Source organism: Dermochelys coriacea, chromosome 1 (assembly GCF_009764565.3).
Source record: "Dermochelys coriacea isolate rDerCor1 chromosome 1, rDerCor1.pri.v4, whole genome shotgun sequence".
Taxonomy (NCBI): domain Eukaryota; kingdom Metazoa; phylum Chordata; order Testudines; family Dermochelyidae; genus Dermochelys; species Dermochelys coriacea.
Window position 1 is genome coordinate 50,506,403 of NC_050068.2, and position 20,803 is coordinate 50,527,205.

Genomic DNA, 20,803 nt, shown 5'->3' on the forward strand with positions numbered 1-20,803 from the left:
GATCACTTAAGATAAGCCATCACCAGCAGCAGGGGGGGGAAGGAGGAAAACCTTTCATGGTGACAAGCAGGTAGGCTAATTCCAGCAGTTAACAAGAATATCAGAGGAACAGTGGGGGGTGGGGTGGGAGGGAGAAATACCATGGGGAAATAGTTTTACTTTGTGTAATGACTCATCCATTCCCAGTCTCTATTCAAGCCTAAGTTAATTGTATCCAGTTTGCAAATTAATTCCAATTCAGCAGTCTCTCGTTGGAGTCTGTTTTTGAAGCTTTTTTGTTGAAGTATAGCCACTCTTAGGTCTGTGATCGAGTGACCAGAGAGATTGAAGTGTTCTCCAACTGGTTTTTGAATGTTATAATTCTTGATGTCTGATTTGTGTCCATTCATTCTTTTACGTAGAGACTGTCCAGTTTGGCCAATGTACATGGCAGAGGGGCATTGCTGGCACATGATGGCATATATCACATTGGTAGATGCGCAGGTGAACGACCCTCTGGTAGTGTGGCTGATGTGATTAGGCCCTATGATGGTATCCCCTGAATAGATATGTGGACAGAGTTGGCAACGGGCTTTGTTGCAAGGATAGGTTCCTGGGTTAGTGGTTCTGTTGTGTGGTGTGTGGTTGCTGGTGAGTATTAGCTTCAGATTGGGGGGCTGTCTGTAAGCAAGGACTGGTCTGTCTCCCAAGATCTGAGAGAGCGATGGCTCGTCCTTCAGGATAGGTTGTAGATCCTTGATGATGCGTTGGAGAGGTTTTAGTTGGGGGTTGAAGGTGATGGCTAGTGGCGTTCTGTTGTTTTCTTTGTTGGGCCTGTCCTGTAGTAGGTGACTTCTGGGTACTCTTCTGGCTCTGTCAATCTGTTTCTTCACTTCAGCAGGTGGGTATTGTAGTTGTAGGAATGCATGATAGAGATCTTGTAGGTGTTTGTCTCTGTCTGAGGGGTTGGAGCAAATGCGCTTATATCGTAGCGCTTGGCTGTAGACAATGGATCGAGTGGTATGATCTGGATGAAAGCTAGAGGCATGTAGGTAGGAATAGCGGTCAGTAGGTTTCCGATATAGGGTGGTGTTTATGTGACCATCGCTTATTAGCACCGTAGTGTCCAGGAAGTGGATCTCTTGTGTGGACTGGTCTAGGCTGAGGTTGATGGTGGGATGGAAATTGTTGAAATCATGGTGGAATTCCTCAAGAGCTTCTTTTCCATGGGTCCAGATGATGAAGATGTCATCAATGTAGCGCAAGTAGAGTAGGGGCATTAGGGGACGAGAGCTGAGGAAGCGTTGTTCTAAATCAGCCATAAAAATGTTGGCATACTGTGGGGCCATGCGGGTACCCATCGCGGTGCCGCTGATTTGAAGGTATACATTGTCACCAAATGTGAAATAGTTATGGGTCAGGACAAAGTCACAAAGTTCTGCCACCAGGTTAGCCGTGACAGTATCGGGGATACTGTTCCTGACGGCTTGTAGTCCATCTTTGTGTGGAATGTTGGTGTAGAGGGCTTCTACATCCATAGTGGCTAGGATGGTGTTTTTAGGAAGATCACCAATGGACTGTAGTTTTCTCAGGAAATCGGTGGTGTCTCGAAGATAGCTGGGAGTGTTGGTAATGAAGGGCCTGAGGAGGGAGTCTACATAGCCAGACAATCCTGCTGTCAGGGTGCCAATGCCTGAGATGATGGGGCGTCCAGGATTTCCAGGTTTATGGATCTTGGGTGGCAGATAGAATACCCCAGGTCGGGGCTCCAGGGGTGTGTCTGTGCGGATTTGTTCTTGTGCTTTTTCAGGGAGTTTCTTGAGCAAATGCTGTAGTTTCTTTTGGTAACTCTCAGTGGGATCAGAGGGTAATGGCTTGTAGAAAGTGGTGTTGGAGAGCTGCCTAGTAGCCTCTTGTTCATAGTCCGACCTATTCTATGATTCTATTGACCTTGGGGTGAATCCTGAATTGTGCTGTGACTCCATAGACCAGGAGTGGGACAAGATCCACTGATACAGGGTAATTGTGGGACAGGCTCACTCTTCAGGCTTCTCCCTCCTTAGCAGGCAAGGATTAGGTTTGCAGTGCGAGGACAGAGGATGCTGGTGCGGGTGATCAGTGCCCCATCAGCAGTTTAATATACTGCACCCCTTGAATCAGGAAGTTATATCTGCCCATTACTAAATGTCCAGCAAATATGCAAATTTCTTTAATGATTTTTCCAAGCTTTACGTATCAGAATCTGTTATCCAAAGTTCAGGTCTTGTCAGATATCCAAAATTTATGTCAAAACTGAAAATCACTTTTGCAATATCTTGATTTTATGTTTCAAATGCCTTTCCTCTGACATCTGAAATTTACACCTTTTGATACCTTCTGTCTTAATCTATCCCTTGGCTTCTATAATAGATGCCACTTTGTAGAATGTTCATCCTTTTTGCCAGCATATGATATGGCCACTTCTGCTTCTGACTTCCTTCAGCTGAATCAAGTCAACTCCAAAATGTGCAAAAGGAACAAAAAAATACCCAAAAGCAAATATAATGGGCTGTGAAACTTCTTAAAGGACCAAAACTATCAATAAAAACAAACAGCCCCATAGTTCTTCTAGCTGCTGCTTTATCCTTTTCCTTCCGCATCCACTGTGTATGCACAAACACACCCATGACACCTTCCATTCTTATCAACGTGGATAGCTTGTGTGCCAAGAAAAAGAATACGGCATTGTGATTTAAAACATTTAAAATTGTATGGGGCGTACTCTTGTTCTTTGAATTCAGTTGTATTGCTGACTAGCAAATATAGAAGTCATTAAGCCTGGGGAGAAGGTTCTGTGCACAAAGCACTCCACAGAGATGCTTTGGGAGAGTGTTCTGGAAGTGGGAGTTTGACATCCTGCGCGCTTCTCACAGCTGGCTCAGAGTAGCACTTCAGAGTCTGATTTCTGTATGCCCTTCACACCTCCCGTCTTTCTGCTTAAAAACTCAGTTCAATGGTAGAATAAGAGCACCCCTACTCCGTTTTAACAACAAGTATAAAGTAATTATATTTTAAAAATTCCTTTCCCCACCCCCATTTCTTCATCTCCTCCTCCACTTGGTTGCAGGAGTCTTTCACTCTAGTAATGAGTTGGCTGCAATGTTTCAATTGCTCTTTAGGTGGGTTTTGTTTGTTTTCTTGCCTGTTAGTGGTTTTACCTTTGCTGCTGCGTCAGATGGAGGATGAAAATTCTCCACCTAGAGGGGTTTTCCAGTAGAGAAGTACTTTATATGAATGGGCGTGTTAACAGGACACAGGGGCTGAACCTTAGCTAGATTGAGTGGGGGAAGATTAAGCAAGCACTATTTGGGCTCAAATCATCCCCAAATATTTTGATTTTAATAACACAGAACAAAGCCCATCAAATACAGTTAGCATCAGATGGAGCTCATGGTGTCTCATGAATGTATTTCTAGCCTGCTGGTATAGACAAAAAATGTAAGGTTACTAGCTCCATTCCCTGTTCCCTATACCATGCTCTTGATGCATACAGCATTGCAGAAAAATTTAGCCTTTTTATGCCAGTTAAAGGGGCCAGAGTATAAAAAGGGACCCTGAGTGAGAAAGAATTCCCTTGGCACAGGAACAGAGGAAGACCGCAGCAAGCTGTCCTCAGAGGACATCCTCACAAACCCTGGTTTAGAGAGGATGAGCAGGGGAAGGAGGAGTATGTCATTGGTGGGGCTGCAGCTCTCACAGCTACCTAGAATCAAGAGGGCATATAATAATGGCTTAAAAATACTTTAGTTCCCCACTCCTCTTGGACTGTGAGTTTTGTATTTTGCTTTTAAGAGGCACAGTATGGATGCCTACCCCGTGGTTTCAGTTTACAAGTCCTAATGCCCATTTACATTGCTCCAATAGCATAAAAAAAAAACCACAACAACTTTAGTGGACTGTAACAGTCCCTGGGAAATATCTCCTGCATTATGAGATTTCTCAGCTGACAAAAAGCTAACAGAACAACTCTGCATAGAATGAAGAAATGGAGGAATTGCGAATCAGGGCTAATATATTTATTTTCAACAAAGTAAGAAGTGGCTTTTGTTTATTTTTCTGTCGTTCCGCCCCTCCCTCCCACCTCAAATATTTCCGCTCTGTTACTTTAAAACCAATACCAGTTAAAATTATATTTATGGGATACTAAAAGTAGTAGGATTTGAACAAAAATACATAGGAAATAGCATCTTGCTGTTTGGAACACATGCTCACATATATACCCACTGGGCACTGCATACCTACACAAGTGAGTGAGTTTCAAGATCTGTACCTTACTTCATGTACCACTTGTATTATGGGATTACGTTTGGTTCACAAAAAGCCAGCAGTGTTGTGGGACAAATCAGATGCTTGTGTTTCAGCAAAGTGCTTTTCTTCAGCTGAGATTATACACTTATGGTATTCAGAAGCACCCAGGGGTTATCAATGTTCTGTACTTACTAAAAAGGAATGTATATTTCTAAGGAAACATTCTGAAACACACCACTAGCCAATGTGTTTGGAAAGAGACTTTATTACAGAGATCTATCAGCCAACATCTCATGCATGTTTCAAAACACATAATATATTTATTTTCATATGTTGCACATTATATTAAGATTTGGCATTTTCTACAGCAGTTCTTCTCTATCCTTATATACTTAGGGATCCCCTTACCCATTATTTATATAGTCATTCTTTTCTAGCTATAGAACTGTGTTCAACTCTTGAAGAGTTTTTCATTGGTTTTCCATTTGCCACCCAAGAAAGCACTCAATCCCTCTCTTCAAACAGCTGAGCATACTGTTTCAACAGCATCTCACTTCCAGCCAGCCTGGAAAGTGGTCTTGCCAACTCCTGTGAATATAATGTGAATAATGAGATTTTTAAGGATGTTTCACAACAACATGAGAAGTTTGAATCTTTCTTGTGATTTCTGGAAAGCAAAACTAAAGAATCAGAGAGAAACTCACAAACAATGTTCTGTAGTTTAGGAGAAGGTACCGTAACTCAAACCCCTAATCCCAATTCTGACTGCTACTAATACTTTTGTGCTGTTAAGATTTTTGTGGTTAACAATCTTTGTTATGAGCCCAGGATTCAAACCTTGTAAGGTAACTACCATTCACCAATTTCACAGGTGACTGTGAAACCAAGACTGTGCAAAAATTCACTTCAGGCAGAGCTGGGAATAGAACCCAGGGCTATAATACAACTGAGCCAAATCTTGTACGCTTGCCACACGTCATGTCAAAGAACATATCAAATTAGGTGATTTCATAATTCATGCTAACACAGTGTGACCCTTTAGCAACTAGACCACATAGAGAGGTTTATGACTCTGCTGCTGTTTCTGTGCTAAGAGATCTGGATTAAAATCCTGGTCCCAGTGAAGTCAATAGCAAAACACTGATTGAGTGCAGTGAGGTACAATTTCAGCCCTGGTTTTTTAGAAGCTCATGCCTTTACAGAGGTCCTGGGTTCAGTCCCAGACAGGGGCATTGTTATATTTGTCCATGCTCTCTCTAACTACTAGAAAACTGCTTTCAGAGCCAGGAATAGGAACCAAGAATCCTGATGCCCAGCATTTTCCTGTTGTCTCACAAAAGCACTGGCTCTGTGTGTGCATCCCTGTATGTGCTGGCCCATGCAGAGGATAAGAACAGGCTTTCTCACAGAAGCTACTGCTGTCGTTGAAGTGAAAATGAACTGTACTGTGGATTCAGAAGGTTGTGGAGTCGAACCTTGCTGATGACCTATGTGAGTGAAAATAAAATTTGCATCCATGTATAAAAGTTAGTGCAAGGACCATGGAATTATTGTTGGAATGATTTTATATTGCAAAGCATATTTAAAAGTGAATCTGGCTATTGAGCTGTTTGCTTTACTATTCTAATTTTATTATTTGCATTTGTTAAATGGAAGCTGTCCCTTTAAGAATAAGAGTAGCTGACTAAGAGAGATTTTGTGTACGTCCAAAGAGCAGAGACCCTGCTTGTGTAAGTTCCAAAAAAGATCAGAACTCACTTGGATAAACTTATCTTTCCAGAAAACGAACCTCATTCTTGAAGGTGCAACATTTGCAATTAATGGTTGCACCTAGGCATTGCTGATGAGCTAGAGCACCTTTCACCTGTAGATCACCAATTTGAATCCTACTCACAGTATTGATTAAAAGTTGTTCCCATCTCATGGATATTTACTAGTATCTATATGAGATGAGTTTGGTGAGTTCCAGTTCAAGCTCTCACATCATAAAGTCACTACCATTTTTTGCAGTGCATTATAAATTCTTTGGGTCAAGGACTGTCCCTTACTCTGTGCTGCACAATGGGGCCCTGATTTTGATGGGATCTCAGACACGTTTCCTGTAGTAAAGGTGAAAATTGCCATGCTAAACATTTGTGAGAGCTGGCAACACTGTAATTGTCACACATGCACTGGGGACACGAAAAAACTGTGGAAGACGGGAAAAATAGTTGAATTTTTTTTTAATCATTATTTTGGGGCAGTCTCATTTTGGGGGTGGGGCACTCAAAATTCTTGAACTTTGGGGATCAGCAGTACTGGAAAAGTGGGAGATTCCAGGACTGAAACCAAAACATGTTTCTCACATGGCACTGCGCAGCTAGGATAGCTAACTTTCTAATTTGTGAAAATTGGACACCGAGTTCCAGAACCTCCCCTGCCCCCATTCCGTCTCTTCCCCCGAGGCCTTCCCCCCCCCATTCCTCTTACATCCCCCCCACACACACGGTCATATGGTGCCCTCTCCATCCCCCTCCCCCTGCCCGCGGCTCTAGGGGTGGGGTGAATGGCATAGTGCAGGGGAGGAAGAGCCACACTTCAGAGGTGGGGGGTGATGGGGAGGATGGGACAGGAAGAGCCATGCTCAGGGGATGGAGGGGTGAGTGCGGCAGGATGGGGGAGGAAGAGGCATGCACACCGGGAATGAAGGGGTGAGTGAGGCAGGGCAAGGATGTTGCCACTACCTCTCTCCCCTGGAGCCATTCCTGTGTGATCTTCCAGGCTCCAGCAGTAGCTACTGTGCTTACTTCCCCCCAGTGGTGGAGGCTGGTTACTGCAGGTAACCCAACTTTCAGTATCGGGTCAACAGTACTGACTGGATACTGCCAGGAACCCTTTTTGACCCGACTTTCCGGTCAAAAACCGGACACCTGGCAACCCTATGACCAGTACTATCACTAAGTTATTTGTCTGTACTAAGTTTTGATATTTCTAAAGTGGGGGGTTGAAGTTATTTATATTATTTTTATATCTCCCAAGTTGAGCAACTTTTCCTTTTCATTTATAAGCTTTGTTAACAGCAAGTCACATTAACTACTGGCATTAAATGGGTACAACTTGGGTGACTTTGACCTGGAGTCCCTATGTTCTGAAGACAGATAAAGATACAGAATGCACATTTTTTCTGTAGCACATGTGCTGGTGTGCTTGTTTTAAATGTTCCAAACTCAAAACTAAAGCCTATCAAGGCAAAATCCAAACTTAATTTTCGAAGGATTTCACATCTACCATTTATCTTTAATCTTAAACCCATTTTATCAAATTCTCTTTCAAAAGCATGGAATGCATTTTTCAGTACTCGCATTAAGAGGATTAGTATATTTACCTCTCATACTTATGTAGTACCACATTTAAATTCAGTCATATTTTCTCTTAACTTTTTAATTGTATTTCACTTGAAATATTTTGCTATTTATGAATACCCTCTTTGGTGGTCTTTCTTAAGAAATCTTTGCTTACATATGAATATTCTGAATTAGGAATAAATGCAATTCCTTTTTTGCTGTCAAAACCAAATTGTGAAAATGCATTGCATGGCTTTGAAAATCAGTGCACTCTATTAGCAGACCTGTCAATATAAAAAGTGCATTTCATTTCCACCTCTTGCTCCAATAACCTTTTCTATGTTACTTGCAGGCAGTTCATATAATCAGAGTATATTGTCAGCTTACCGGAGTTGGGGAAGCATGAAATGAAAATCGTGTTAATATTGATCCAATTCTCTTACTTGCAAGTGTCCTTGATGTCCTTTCCACTGAGCAATAACTGTTAGTTTTATGTAGTTATTTTCCTCTTAGTTATTACTGTAGTTTTTGTAAAATGGTTGCAAGCACAATTAGGGATATTGTTTCTATTGCTTGAAATTAATTCTTACGTGTAATATTTAATAATTTAAGACAGAATTCTAAGTGATCCCTAAAATAGCAGAAAAAATTAATACTATCTGTAATTTACTAGACTACAGTGTACACAAAGTGGTTTAATTTTAAGACAAAAACAAAAAACTGATTAGGGGTATGGAACAGCTTCCATATGAGGAAAGATTAAAAACATTGGGACTTTTCAGCTTGGAAACAGAGACAACTAAGGTGGGATATGATAGAGATCTATAAAATCTATCACTGGTATGGAAAAAGGAAATAAGGAAGTGTTGTTTACTTCTCCTCGTAACACAAAAGCTAGGGGGTCACCAAATGAAATTGACAGTCTAGGTTTAAAACAAACGGAAGTATTTCTTCACACAATGCACTGTCAACCTGTGAAACTCATTGCTAGAGGATATTGAGAAGCCCAAGACTATAACAGGATTCAAAAATGAACTAGATAAATTCATGGAGGTCCATCAATGCTATTAGCCAAGATGAGCAAGGATGGTATCCCTAGCCTCTGTTTGCCAGAGGCTGGGAATGAGCAACAGGGGTTGGATCACTTGATGATTACCTGTTCAGTTCATCCCTTCTGGAGCACCTGGCATTGGACACTCTCTCTGAAGACAGGATACTGAGCTAGATAGATCTTTGGTCTGACAGAGTATGGCCATTCTTATGTTATGCAAGATATTATATTAGTTTGTAACTGACGTGAGTTAGGTACAATACAGGTTTATTCTTCAGCCATACCATGTATGGAAGTTCCAGTGACAAATTACATTCTATGCCCAATCCAAATATTGGATGATCTTGAAATAAATCCAGGAAGTAGAATAAGGGGCTCTGCTCTCTTATATCTGAGAATGCATTGCAGCATGCGCTGAATTGGGTATTTCCAGATGTCATTACTCAACTATGCAGTCATGAACAAGTCAGTAAGGGCTTCATTTTCAGAGGTGTGGAAAACTTGCAATCTGAGCTAAAGTTAATGGAAGCTGTGAATACTTATCACTTCTGAAAATCAGGCCCATAACCTCAGTTTATTCATCAGTAAAATAGGATAAAAATGCCTTCCGATCTTTGTAATGTGCTTTAAAATCTGTGGACAGAAGTGCTATGTAACTGCTAAATATTATTATAAAGACAAGGTGATGGAAGCAATATCTTTTATTGGATCAACTTCTCTTAGTGTGAGAGAGAAGCTTTTGAGCGTATGCAGAGACCCGAAAAAGAGCTTTGTGGATCTGAAAAGCTTGTCTTCTCACAAACAGAAGCTGATCCAATAAAATATATTCCCTCAACCTCCTTCTCTCTCTCTAATGTCTTGGGAACATCACAGCTATAACACTGCATACAAATGTTATGACTTTCCTTATGATTATTATTTATTGTAAAAATTATCTACTACATTTGAGTGCACAAGTCACTGATTTTGACCATGGGCGAGTTGTTTAACTTCTGTAGCTCTGTTTCCCAAGAGTAACAATTACAATGGTGATATGTACTTAAGTAAAAGGTTTTGAGTTTGACAGAAGAAAGTGGTGTGTAAGTGTTCGGACTCACCCAGTGGCACCTCCTGCTGGTAGTCATCAGGAATTAGCTTGTCCAGCCACCGGAGCACCCTCTGCAGGCCGGTGAGCCGCCTTACCCCGACCCCCATGTCCCTCCCAGGACCCAGTGTCCCTTTCCCTGGTGTGCTGCCCCCCAGTATTACCCCCACACTTTTAGGCTCTGGGTCTCCCCACCCAGGGGACCCTCCTCCCTCTAACCCCACCTCCCCTCAGTCTGGTCTGCTTCCAGTCCCTACTTTAGCCCCTTGTATCGGGGGCAGACTGCAGTGTATACACCACTCATCACAGGCAAGGGGGTTTTGGACTCCACCTACCCACGGGCAACCCCTCTGCAACCCTGCACCTATTCTGCCTGAGGCTTTCCAGGCCAGAGCTCCCAGCTCCTCTGGCCCTTTCCCAGCCCTGCTCCAATCTGGGTGTCCTGCTCAGCACCTTGCAGCCAAGCCCTTCTCCCTCTACAGGCAGAGGGAGACTGGCTGGGTTCCTGGCTCACAGCCTCTTATAGGGACCAGCTGGGCCTGACTGAGCTGACCACAGCTGCGGCTGCTCCCTTAATCAGCCTGGGCTTTTCCCCACAGCTCCAGCCCTCTCCCAGGGCTGGCCTCAACCCTGTCAGGGCTGGAGTGGGTAACCACCCTGCTACAATAAGAATAAAGTATTAATTTACAAACTACACAGTGACAAATAGTATAGTATATTACTGTTAGAGGACAAGAGCAAAACATAAGCTATTAGCTATAAAAAGCAGGACAAACTTTTTTGTGAAGCCTTCTGGTTTTGTCTGTTGTGGTATCCTAAAACCAGTTTTTGTGTGTGTGGGTTTTTTTAAACAAATTGATATTTTTAAATTTATCTTTTTGTGAAGAGTGCAGTATCTATAATAAGTATATAATAATTTTTCATGACCAGATAGTTTTCCTCCCTCATTTCTTCAGAGATGTTTAATCATTAAAGTGTAATATAATTTAAGTTCCCGTGGCAATACTTAACTTCAGCCTATAAAGATACAGGCTTCCCTTGAGAATAGTCACCATTATGATACTCCCAGGAAATAATTCTATGTCAGTCAGTGCTACGAAGTTTCAGAAACACATTATGATAATATAATAACTCTAATGGGCAAATCCTAACCCTCTCTGCGGGTATGGAGGGCCCTATTGTAGCACAACAAGTGGTGATCTGCTGAGGAAAAAGAGGAGGGCAGATTTTGTGAACATGTACACAAGTGCAGATCATGCAATCAATGCATGCAATCAATCCAGCTCCCCGGGGCTCCAAGCATATAAATGCACAGCAGGGTTTAATATGTCTGGGAGATAGTGAGCATGGAGATTCGCCAGTCCTACTGGTCTTGGTGAAATGGAGCAAATGGGCTATTAAGTAGCTATGCTCCACAGCCTAGACCCCACAATGATCCTCAATGCCTAGGTAATCTTTTGAACATGGTTACTGAAGGCAGGATTCTCAACTACATAATATATAAATCAGAGAAAAAATGCACTTGTGCACTGACACTCTGAAGCTTTTCCTGTAATATGTTCATGTATCTTGCAGAGCATGGCTTAGAATTAAAATGTTATCTATCATTTTTATGTTATCTGCTTTTGAAATAATCTTACAATTTACCTACCAAAGTCTTTCAAACTTATGAGATTTGTTATACTTTACTCATGATATCATGTCATAGTTATGTCATCACATATGACATAATCTCTTGAGAGGAACTTATTCCTTAGTTCCCTTGTTTAATTAGAAATTAAAAACTATTTTAGAGAATAAAAATGTAACAACAAAAAGCAGTGTTTTACAAAGCATTACATGTCAGTGCACTTTGAGGAGAAAAACCACCCTTTTTTTTAGAAAGTTTCCCAGGGGAGCTGAAGTTCACAAAAACTTTTCTTTACCTTCTATAAAAGAGAATTTTTTAATTAAATGCAGCATTTTGCTGTAAAGTGGACAAACTACTTCTGTCAAAATGCTCTTTAGAAGCCACATAAAGCTGTAAAAGACAATATATGAAAAAACATTCTTAAATAAAAGAAGAACACCATCCCATGAAGCTGATTTCCAGATGTTTGGAAACATTAGAATTTCCTGTCAGTACATTTAGGTAACGTTAAAATGGGGTTAACTTTCCATTCTGCCAGTCCTCTTCAAAGATGAAAGAGAGTTCTCTGCATATATTGTCTTATCTGTAATTCACTGAAGTAAACTGTGGAATCAACTTTGTAAGAAGCAGTAGTTTCCTTTTGCTAGTACCATAGCTACCAAGCAAACTTCTCTTAAAAATTAATATTTCCCTTTATATTTAAAATAAAATTAGGTCTGTTTAAAAATACTCTGCTTTAATAGATAATAAGCAGTGGGTGATGTATATAGGTCCGAATTTTTTCTTTTGCATTTATCCTGAACATTATAGTACTCCCTGTAACGAACCACAAATTATGTTCACATACATATTTAAATCCTATTCAAGAACAGGGTTGCCAATTTTGGCTGATTTCATCACGACATAAGCTTTAACTCAAGATTAATCTTTAATTTCTGGAGACTCCAGGGCAATCCTGGAGGATTGACAACCCTATTCCAGAAAGGCATTGTTTGTAGGCTTGGAACTCAGCAAGTTAACTTCATATGTAATATCTGCTGTGACCAGAATAATCCAACTTGGAATTTACTAGTTTTATTGAATATGGAACAGGAAAATACAGATGTTACAGCAATAAAAATCTCTGCAACCAAACAAAATAGATGATTTACTAAAGGAAGAAAGATATGAATTTTTACATTTCATTGTTTACATGGAATGTTTATACAGGCTGTATCTATTTTATGACATTCATGTCTTCCCATTCATTAGAATTTTTTAGATGTTTATTTTGAGGGGATTCCCAAGTTGTTGTTCCCCATTCTTAATAATTAAAAAAAAAACTAAAAAAAACCTTTCTTGACTTTGTAGTTTTGCAGCTTTTCAGAAATATAAAGCATGTGTGTTTTCATGGGAGTCGGGGTGATTCCATATTCTTGAATTTTTTTTTAAAAAATGAGCTTTCTGCTTGTTTTTATATATAGTGTAACTACTATAGGAAGCCACCTTTTGGTGTTTTAACGATGTTAATTTTCTACATTTATGAACAATGCCCAAGTTGGTAATTGGGAAGACAGAAATGGATTTTTGGTTAAATAATAGCTGTCTGAAAAACTGATTTCCTAAATGAATTTTCATTTTTCTTTGAGTGGTATGATTCTTAAGACATCCACTTTATGCAAACATGAAACTGCAGTAACCTCATGTAAGGATTTAAATATAAGGATTTAGGCCAAAATTTTAAAACTTGGGTGCCTAGAGATAGGTACCCAGGCTTCAATTCAGCAAAGCACTTAAGCGCATGCTTAACTTGAAGTCCTTTAGTATTTCCATCTTTATTCAACAGAATATTTGGGCACATAAAGCCAATGGACTTTAAGCGTATTCTTAAAGACATGTCTAAGTGTTTTTCTGAATAGGGATGAGATTACTCAAGTGCTTCAAGTTAAACATAAGATTAAATGCTCTGCTGAATCCAGAATCCTGTGGCTGGAATTTTCAAAGGAGCTTAAAGGCTTGTCTGCATGGTGAGTTATTGGATAGCAATCCAGCGTATGAAACTACAGCACAACAACTTGCTTTGCAATAATATTCTTTGTGGCACTCCAAAACTTTCACTGCTCTATAACAGTGTCTGTGCTGGTGCGCTTCACATTCACACCCACATTTGCCGTGCAATAAAATGTAGACTTGGCCTAAGAAAGTACATCATCCAATTCTCACTAAACTTCAGTGAGAGCTGAGTACCTCATTTCCTTTGGCATCATTGAAAATTGCAATGTAAACTGATATTTAGCCCCTAAATTAGCCCTCTGATTATCCAAGGTTTTGAGCACCCATAACTTTTGTTGACTTCAGTTCTGGGCATCCACATTTTAAAATTCTTGCCATACTTTAAAACAGTTTGTTTTATTAATTTTTTTATTATCTATTTTCCAATGGAACCTCATTAAAAAGTTACTTTAATATAAAGTCTCTGCATTTTAGCTACCTAATCATTCAAAGAGTATCTTTAGAACACAAATGTTTTGTCTCCTGAGAACTGTCTTATAATGAGGGAATACTATAGTTAGTTTCTTTACACAGTAGTTTTGTTGTGGCTTGAAAAAACTTGTGATAAAAATATTTAGAATTTTTACTAAAATGCTGACATTTAATATATAAACTATTCATTTGTTCCTCACTCTTTTTGTATCATTGCTAACAGTATGAAAAATAGTTTCATGCCAAGTAATTTTTTATTCAGTTTGTTGTCTGTTTTTAAAGATAAGCTGTTTTCCTTCTTACTCCTATTTTGAGAGATTCTCTTATTTTTAGGGCCTTTTGAAGTCATCCCAGGAATATAAAAATAGAACATCTGTGACAGATCTGTTTTAAACATATTTCACAATTCAGGATCCAAGGAGATCTGGTGGTCTGTGGTATTCGCTTGTTAATTTCTTGATGAATGGGTAGAAAGGCCAAGAAGTGCTCTCAAGACGGCAAGTCTTCTGAAGATAGATGTTCTCAAATAAATTCTATTCCCAATCAGTTTTTGATTTGTTAGGTGTTAAACCATTTCTTTGTAAGGACAGTGTTTACAAGCCTTGTAATGAGACAGCCCTCCGAGACCTTACCTCCTCTTGCTGTAATTTTGATAAATGGAACTCTAATTCATAAAGGATATAGTGATTGAAGGGCAATTTTGGGTCTCATATACTTTCATTTAGATAAATGTTTGGTACAGTACAGCAAAACTAAGGTGCACTCAACAAAGTGATAAATTTAAAGAACAGACAACCCAAAGCAGCTTCTATCAAACCAAAGGAGCACAGTTTGCTATATTTCTTATAGATAAATGTATGTTTAATATTGTAAAACAAAATTGATTTTAAAAAGATTTATCTAAATTGCTGAGATCCAAATTTGCCAGACTAACTTAGTGCCTTCTACTACATTACATTTCTTATGTTGATGTATTGTAGTATTTCTGTAACAAGATAACTGCCAGCAGTATGACAGGCAAGTTAAAATAAGCTAGATTTCAGCCTCCACTTCTGAGGTTTGCCTTCAAGTTCTCATGGTACCTGCAGTACACTTTTGCTGATTTATGAGATGATAATTTCACACATAAATAAATGATTTTGGTGAACTAGAATTAATCTGCAATTATACCCAACTATTACTTTTGGAGAATTTCATTTCTTATGAAAGTGAGAGGCTTTTATAATATAAACTAGAGCCAGGAAGAGTGGGGGGGAACAATCTATGCACACTTCCTCCAGCCGTGCTGTCAGTTCATCTCAGGAATGGTCTACAGCATGTCACTACTCCAGTACTAAGATGTTTCAAAGCAGAGACTACTTCTGGCAAGTGATGCTAAATTATGTGTCTTATGATAGGGTCAAATATACACAAAGTTCTAATTTAGCTCTAAACACTCAGTGCATTTGTGACCTAAACTAGATAGGCTACTGTATTACATTACTCTCTCTTTCTAAACTCTGTCTCTAGTCATTTTTTGTGGACTTTTATTTTTAAAATCGTAGTATGTGGCTGGATATTTGAAGCCTTTCACCTTTTGATCATTGATTCAAATTTAAACCAGGTCAGCAGTAACAGCAAATTGTTGCCATCTGGTAGATGTTAAGTGACCTATGCAAAATGAGTTGATGGTCTTGCTCCAGTTGCTCAGGCGACATCATAAAAACTATCACTGTAGTAGATGCTAATTGAGACCCTTTTGTACAATCTCAGCAGAAATGGCAGCAATTGAAAGAACATGGAAACTAGAGATGCTGTTCTCTAATATAGGGTGAGGCAACATGCTTCTGGTGCCGGGGCGGTATCTGTTCTGTGGATGAACAGTGGACTTCAGGCTTCAAGATTCTCATCCCATCACCTTACATCCACTTTAAAATAATACCAGTAATTATAAGGTGAAATCTTGACCCCACTAAAGTCAATGCTGTGGGTGAAAAGATCCAGCCAAATAGGAAACAAGTGTCTAAATTATACTACACCTAGAGAAGTTTAGAGTTGGTTCTTAGTTCTGACAACCAAATTAGGAAATGCTAAATTCTAGATTGATATACAGTACATTAATATTAACCACTCTGTTTTGGGTGCCATAATCCTTAGATAGAAAACCCCAAAGAAGAGGTTACATTTTCAGAGCTAAACACTCAAAAGGAAGCTAGTAACTCCCGTGTATCCATCAATAACAGTAGGTTCATTACTAAGATTAATATCTAGGAGTCCAAGGTGGAGATGTATAAAGATAAGTGAGGATGTATATGATATATAACCTTTTTATTAATTTTCCTGTGAAAAAGTGGGGGATAGTAACAGAAAGCATACTGGCATTGAAAACTGCTATGAGTCTGTTATCTCTGGGGGGAAAAAAGACTTATGATTTGTCTCAAATTGTGAAAGAATTGTTTTGCTGGCCTCACAATATTATGTAAAGGGTACCAGAGTATAGCATGCTTTGTCTGGACTAGCCATCTCCAGTTCGTTCAAGTTAATTTTATTAATATCTCTATATTTGTTTTGAGAACAGCTAATCACCTTTATCATTTAAACCAAGCTATTATTAGTTATCACACTTTTGAGGGCTATATAAAATTACTATGTGGCTCTCTAAAGTGTAAGATGCTCTGAAAAGCTGCCAATTTAAGTAGACAAAAATGGATGTAGACAGGGAAGAAGGGATGAAACACACAATCTGTAATTGGCATGTGTCTTGTTAGTACCAAGATTTTTGCAGGGCTCTTTTGTTTTGTTTTTTAATTTAAGAAAATCATCCCCTTTCACCTTTCCTTTTTTGTCTCTCTCTTGGACACTTGAAATGGTCGCATCTCATTGTACCCCATGCTGAATGTTTTCTCTGTTTCTCACTCCTCCATCCTGTCCCTCCTTTGCTTATGATTTAGTGAAATAATTACAGACAAATCAGAAGAAACCCTTGAAGTTCCAAATGCCTAGCAGCATCTCTTCACTCAGAGAGGAACTGGTCAGGACTGTATTTGGGAGGTATTGGGAGGCAGGACTCTAGAAGTGAAAGAACAGCTCCTGCTACATGCACCCCTACTCGGGGAAGCTGAAGGAGAAATATAGAAGACAAACAAAATATCAATTATTGAAAAGAAGGAAAGAGTATTTAAAAACCAAAACCTGTTTCAAAGTCACAGTTTATTCAGAAAGACAGACTGAGAATGCATTTTCCATAATCCTTGCCAAAAGTTTCATACAATTTACTCTTTCAAATGTTCTACCTTTTTAAATAAGTACTTTTAAAAAACAATATTATTTTCTTTTTAATACACAGGACTTATGGTAGTACTATAGTTGAAGTATTGGTGTGTTATACAAAAAATAAACACTCAACTATATTCACAATATTTTTAACTTGTATTTAGGCACTGAAGAAGATGTGGTAAAATCAAAGAAAACTTTCCGAAGTCAGACTGTGGTGAATCAAAATGCAGAAACGGAGCTCATGCTGGAAGGGGACGATGATGCTGTCAGTCTGCTCCAAGAGAAAGAGATTGACAACCTTGCAGGTAATTTTTTTTTATCACTAACATGGTATCAATAAATAGATGATGTAAAAATTTTAACTTCTAACTTCTGTAACCAGTGCCCTGTGTTGACAGTTATTTAATGGACTTCTAATAGTGCCCACAGTTACAATGAGAACAGATTACTTATATTCTGGGTCCAGTAGATGTTCTATTACTGTGATTTGAGGTAACTAGTGGTTAATTAAGTTATAAGTCCTTCTACAATGGTCTTCTGTTAGCCGAATGTGGGTTAAGCAAAGCCCTGGGCGTTGTTCCTACTGCACCTTGTTGAATTGCTAAAAGACCACAATGGAAGACCACAACAGTTGAAACAAGGAGGAAAAATACTCTCAGAAAGAACTTGTTTTTTTTAAGTCAGGAGATTGTTGACTGTATTTACATTTCCCCAGTTTTCACAGTCACTTCTCTCATTAGGTCAAGGGAGGTTGTTGAGGGCTCACTGCTCCTGCACTCTCCCCTGCAGCCACCTCTCAGTGAAAACAGAGGGACTATAGAGCAGCATATACTGTCTGCCACAGTAATGGGATGGGAAAGGGGAGGCCTCCTGGCTGCAAGCACTAAGCAGAGATTGAAAAGGGGTGAGGCTGCAACTAAAGAATGAACATTGTTGGTCAGAATGCAAGTTGGGAGTGAGTAGAACTTTTCTTATCAACATGTTCCATTGGAGTGGTGGTGTATGGTCAGGTCTTAGATTTATTCCTGGAATTGTGTTCCTGTGAGTTCTTGTATGTTCTGAGTTGAAGCACCATGTTACTTGTTGTGGAAGATGTATGAAATAATGACACTTGGGAGTTAATACATTCTCCAGTGTGTTGTCTCACATGAAATGAAAATATGAGAAATGTGTCTGGAATGAGGTATGGGTATTAAAAGATTAATTTTACTATGGAAGATATATTTGTTAATTTGCGCTATGACTGGGGAAATGTGGATTTTGTGATGTATTGAAGGAAAAACTTGAAACATCATTGGGTTTAAGATTAAGTTCTCCTTACTCCAGTACTTCCTTCTGATGTCACAGGCAGTGGAAATTTGAAGTCAGAAATTAGATCATGCATGAATGACAAAAAATAATGAATGAAGTTAGTCTAGCGGTTTGAAATTAAATTATAAAAAAGCACTCATGTTGGGACCAACTAATAAACAATATAATCATCAACAGTCAGTATGGCAACTCACTATTTATCTGTTTAGAGATGTCCATTTTTGTGCCCATCACTGAACACCTTGCTGTCTCACCTTGGTAAAATAGTAAATTTAGACACTAATTTGATAGCTTAAGCTAGATTCCTTTGATAGGTTTCATTTAATAGCAGAGAAAGGTTGGAGACCTCTCTATCAAGCTCCATCTTTGACATACACCAGATAAATACTTATATACAATTTCTATGGTTTAAAGGCTACAGTACTCAGCTATACTGAAATGTTGATTGAACCTGCATGGTAATCTGATAAAGCTGTTATGCATCTTGAAAGTCCCTATAATCCCTCTGCAAACTGTAGGATCTTGTACATACTTTATACTGCCCTGCTAGTCAAAACACTGAGATGCAAGGCATGCCTCATGGTCCTATCCTTCTTTAAGAAACTGACACTTCAGAGTGGGTCCTGTTTTTCTGGTCTCAAGAGATGCAGATGAGTATGACCCTCCTCCCTAAGAGTTTAGCTCTTTCCCTATATCAGCTGTTCTCAAACTGTGGGTTGTGACCCCAAAGTGAGTCGCAACCTCATTTTAATGGGGTTGACAGTGCTGTCTTACACTTGCTGGGGCCAAAGCCCGAGGGCTTCAGCCCTGGGTGGCACAATTCAGGTTACAGGCCCCCTGTCTGGGGTTGAACCCCTGGGGCTTTGGCTTTGCCCCTCCCATTCCCAGGGAGGCAGGGCTCAGGCAGGCTGAGGCTTCAGTCCTCCCTTCTGGAGTTGAGTAGTAATTTTTGTTGTCAGAATGGGGTCATAGTGCAATGAAGTTTGAGAATCCATGCCCTATATAATTCAAATCTGGATTATGGATATTGGTAAAAATTAACATCTTAAACACTGCCAGGAAATCTGATTTAGGAATGTCAGAAATTTGCCTGAATGCTTGCAAGACACTTCCATAAGTAAATCTGAATGTCACAAACACACGTCAGTGCCATTTCTAAAAAGCGGATCCCATCATCTTTGGCCTCTTGTATAATATCAGGTAGTGTCTCAGCTGCACCATCAAGGGACTTCAGAAGTATTACTACCTCCTAGTTAGTCTCCTTCCTGCAATTGTCACTTCTAGTAGGACAAATGCTGCTGTACCATATAATATAGGGGAGGCTTTCTGACCATATGAAAATAATTGCAAGAAATGTGGCAGCAGTTCATGCATGTGCACACACCAACAAAAAAAAACCTCCCATCATTTCATTTTTACCCTCAAACTAACCCAAATCCTTGAAACTAAGTCAAGGGTAGGAGGGCTGGGGCGAGGGCAGTGGAGAGAAAATAAATGTAGGAGTTAATTGTCAGAAAACATCCTCCTGGTGCTGTGTTAGCTCCACCAATCCCTAGAATTATTTACTGCATGATTTTACACTAGATAAGAAAACTATTTTCCGAAGATGTTCATGCTCACAGGGTGATTCCAAAACACAAGTCCTAGCAACCTAAATAAAAAAGACAACAATTAGCTATTTTTCTGCATAAGAAAAATTATAACCCACAGCCCTGCCAAGAGCAGACCCCACAGAAGCAAGACCAGTCATTCTTTCTATAATTCAAAAAAAAAATGAAGTGTGGTTCTCTTCTGTAAAAATTCTACATCTTGTCTATACCTTTTCTACACCTGTCACCGAAATGTACCCAGAGACATATCTGCTTGCTTTAGTGAATTAGGGTATATCTACAGTGCAAGAAACCATCTATGGCTGGCCCAGGTGAGGTAACTTGGGCTCGCAGGTGCTCAGGCTGTGGGGCTATAAAATTACAGTGTAGACATTTGGGCTTGGGCTAGAGTCTGGGATCTGAGACTCCACAAGGGGGAGGGTTCTAGGGTTGCCAGATATTTAGTTTTCAACCAGAACACCTGGTCGAAAAGGGACCCTGGTGGCTCCGGTCAGCACTGCTGACTGGGCTGTAAAAATCTGGTTGGCCGCAGCAAGGCTGCCAAGAAGTGGCCAGCATGTCCCTCCAGCTCAGGGGGAGCCACAGAGGCTCCATGTGCTGCCCCCAAGCGCCAGCTCTGCAGCTTCTATTGTCCAGGAACCATGGCCAATGGGAGCTGTGGGGGCAGTGCCTGCAGGTGGTGGCAGCGCGCGGAGCCCCCTGGCCGCCCCTCCACCTAGGAGCTGGAGCGACTTGTTGCAGCTTCCTGGGAGCTGCCTGAGGTAAGCGCCACCTGGACCCGAACTCCCCCCACGCCCCAACCCCCAGGCT

At 40.0% G+C, this 20,803-nt stretch overlaps 1 protein-coding gene across 2 annotated transcripts in view; it reads left to right on the top strand.

Moving 5' to 3' along the window:
• Nucleotides 1-20,803, top strand: part of NBEA (neurobeachin) — an 835,554-nt gene that overhangs the window by 588,617 nt on the left and 226,134 nt on the right. For both annotated transcript variants that reach the window (XM_038414552.2, XM_038414563.2), the window contains one exon: nt 17,234-17,377. In XM_038414552.2, coding sequence (XP_038270480.1) covers nt 17,234-17,377 — 144 coding nt within the window. The remainder of the gene's footprint in view (nt 1-17,233; nt 17,378-20,803) is intronic.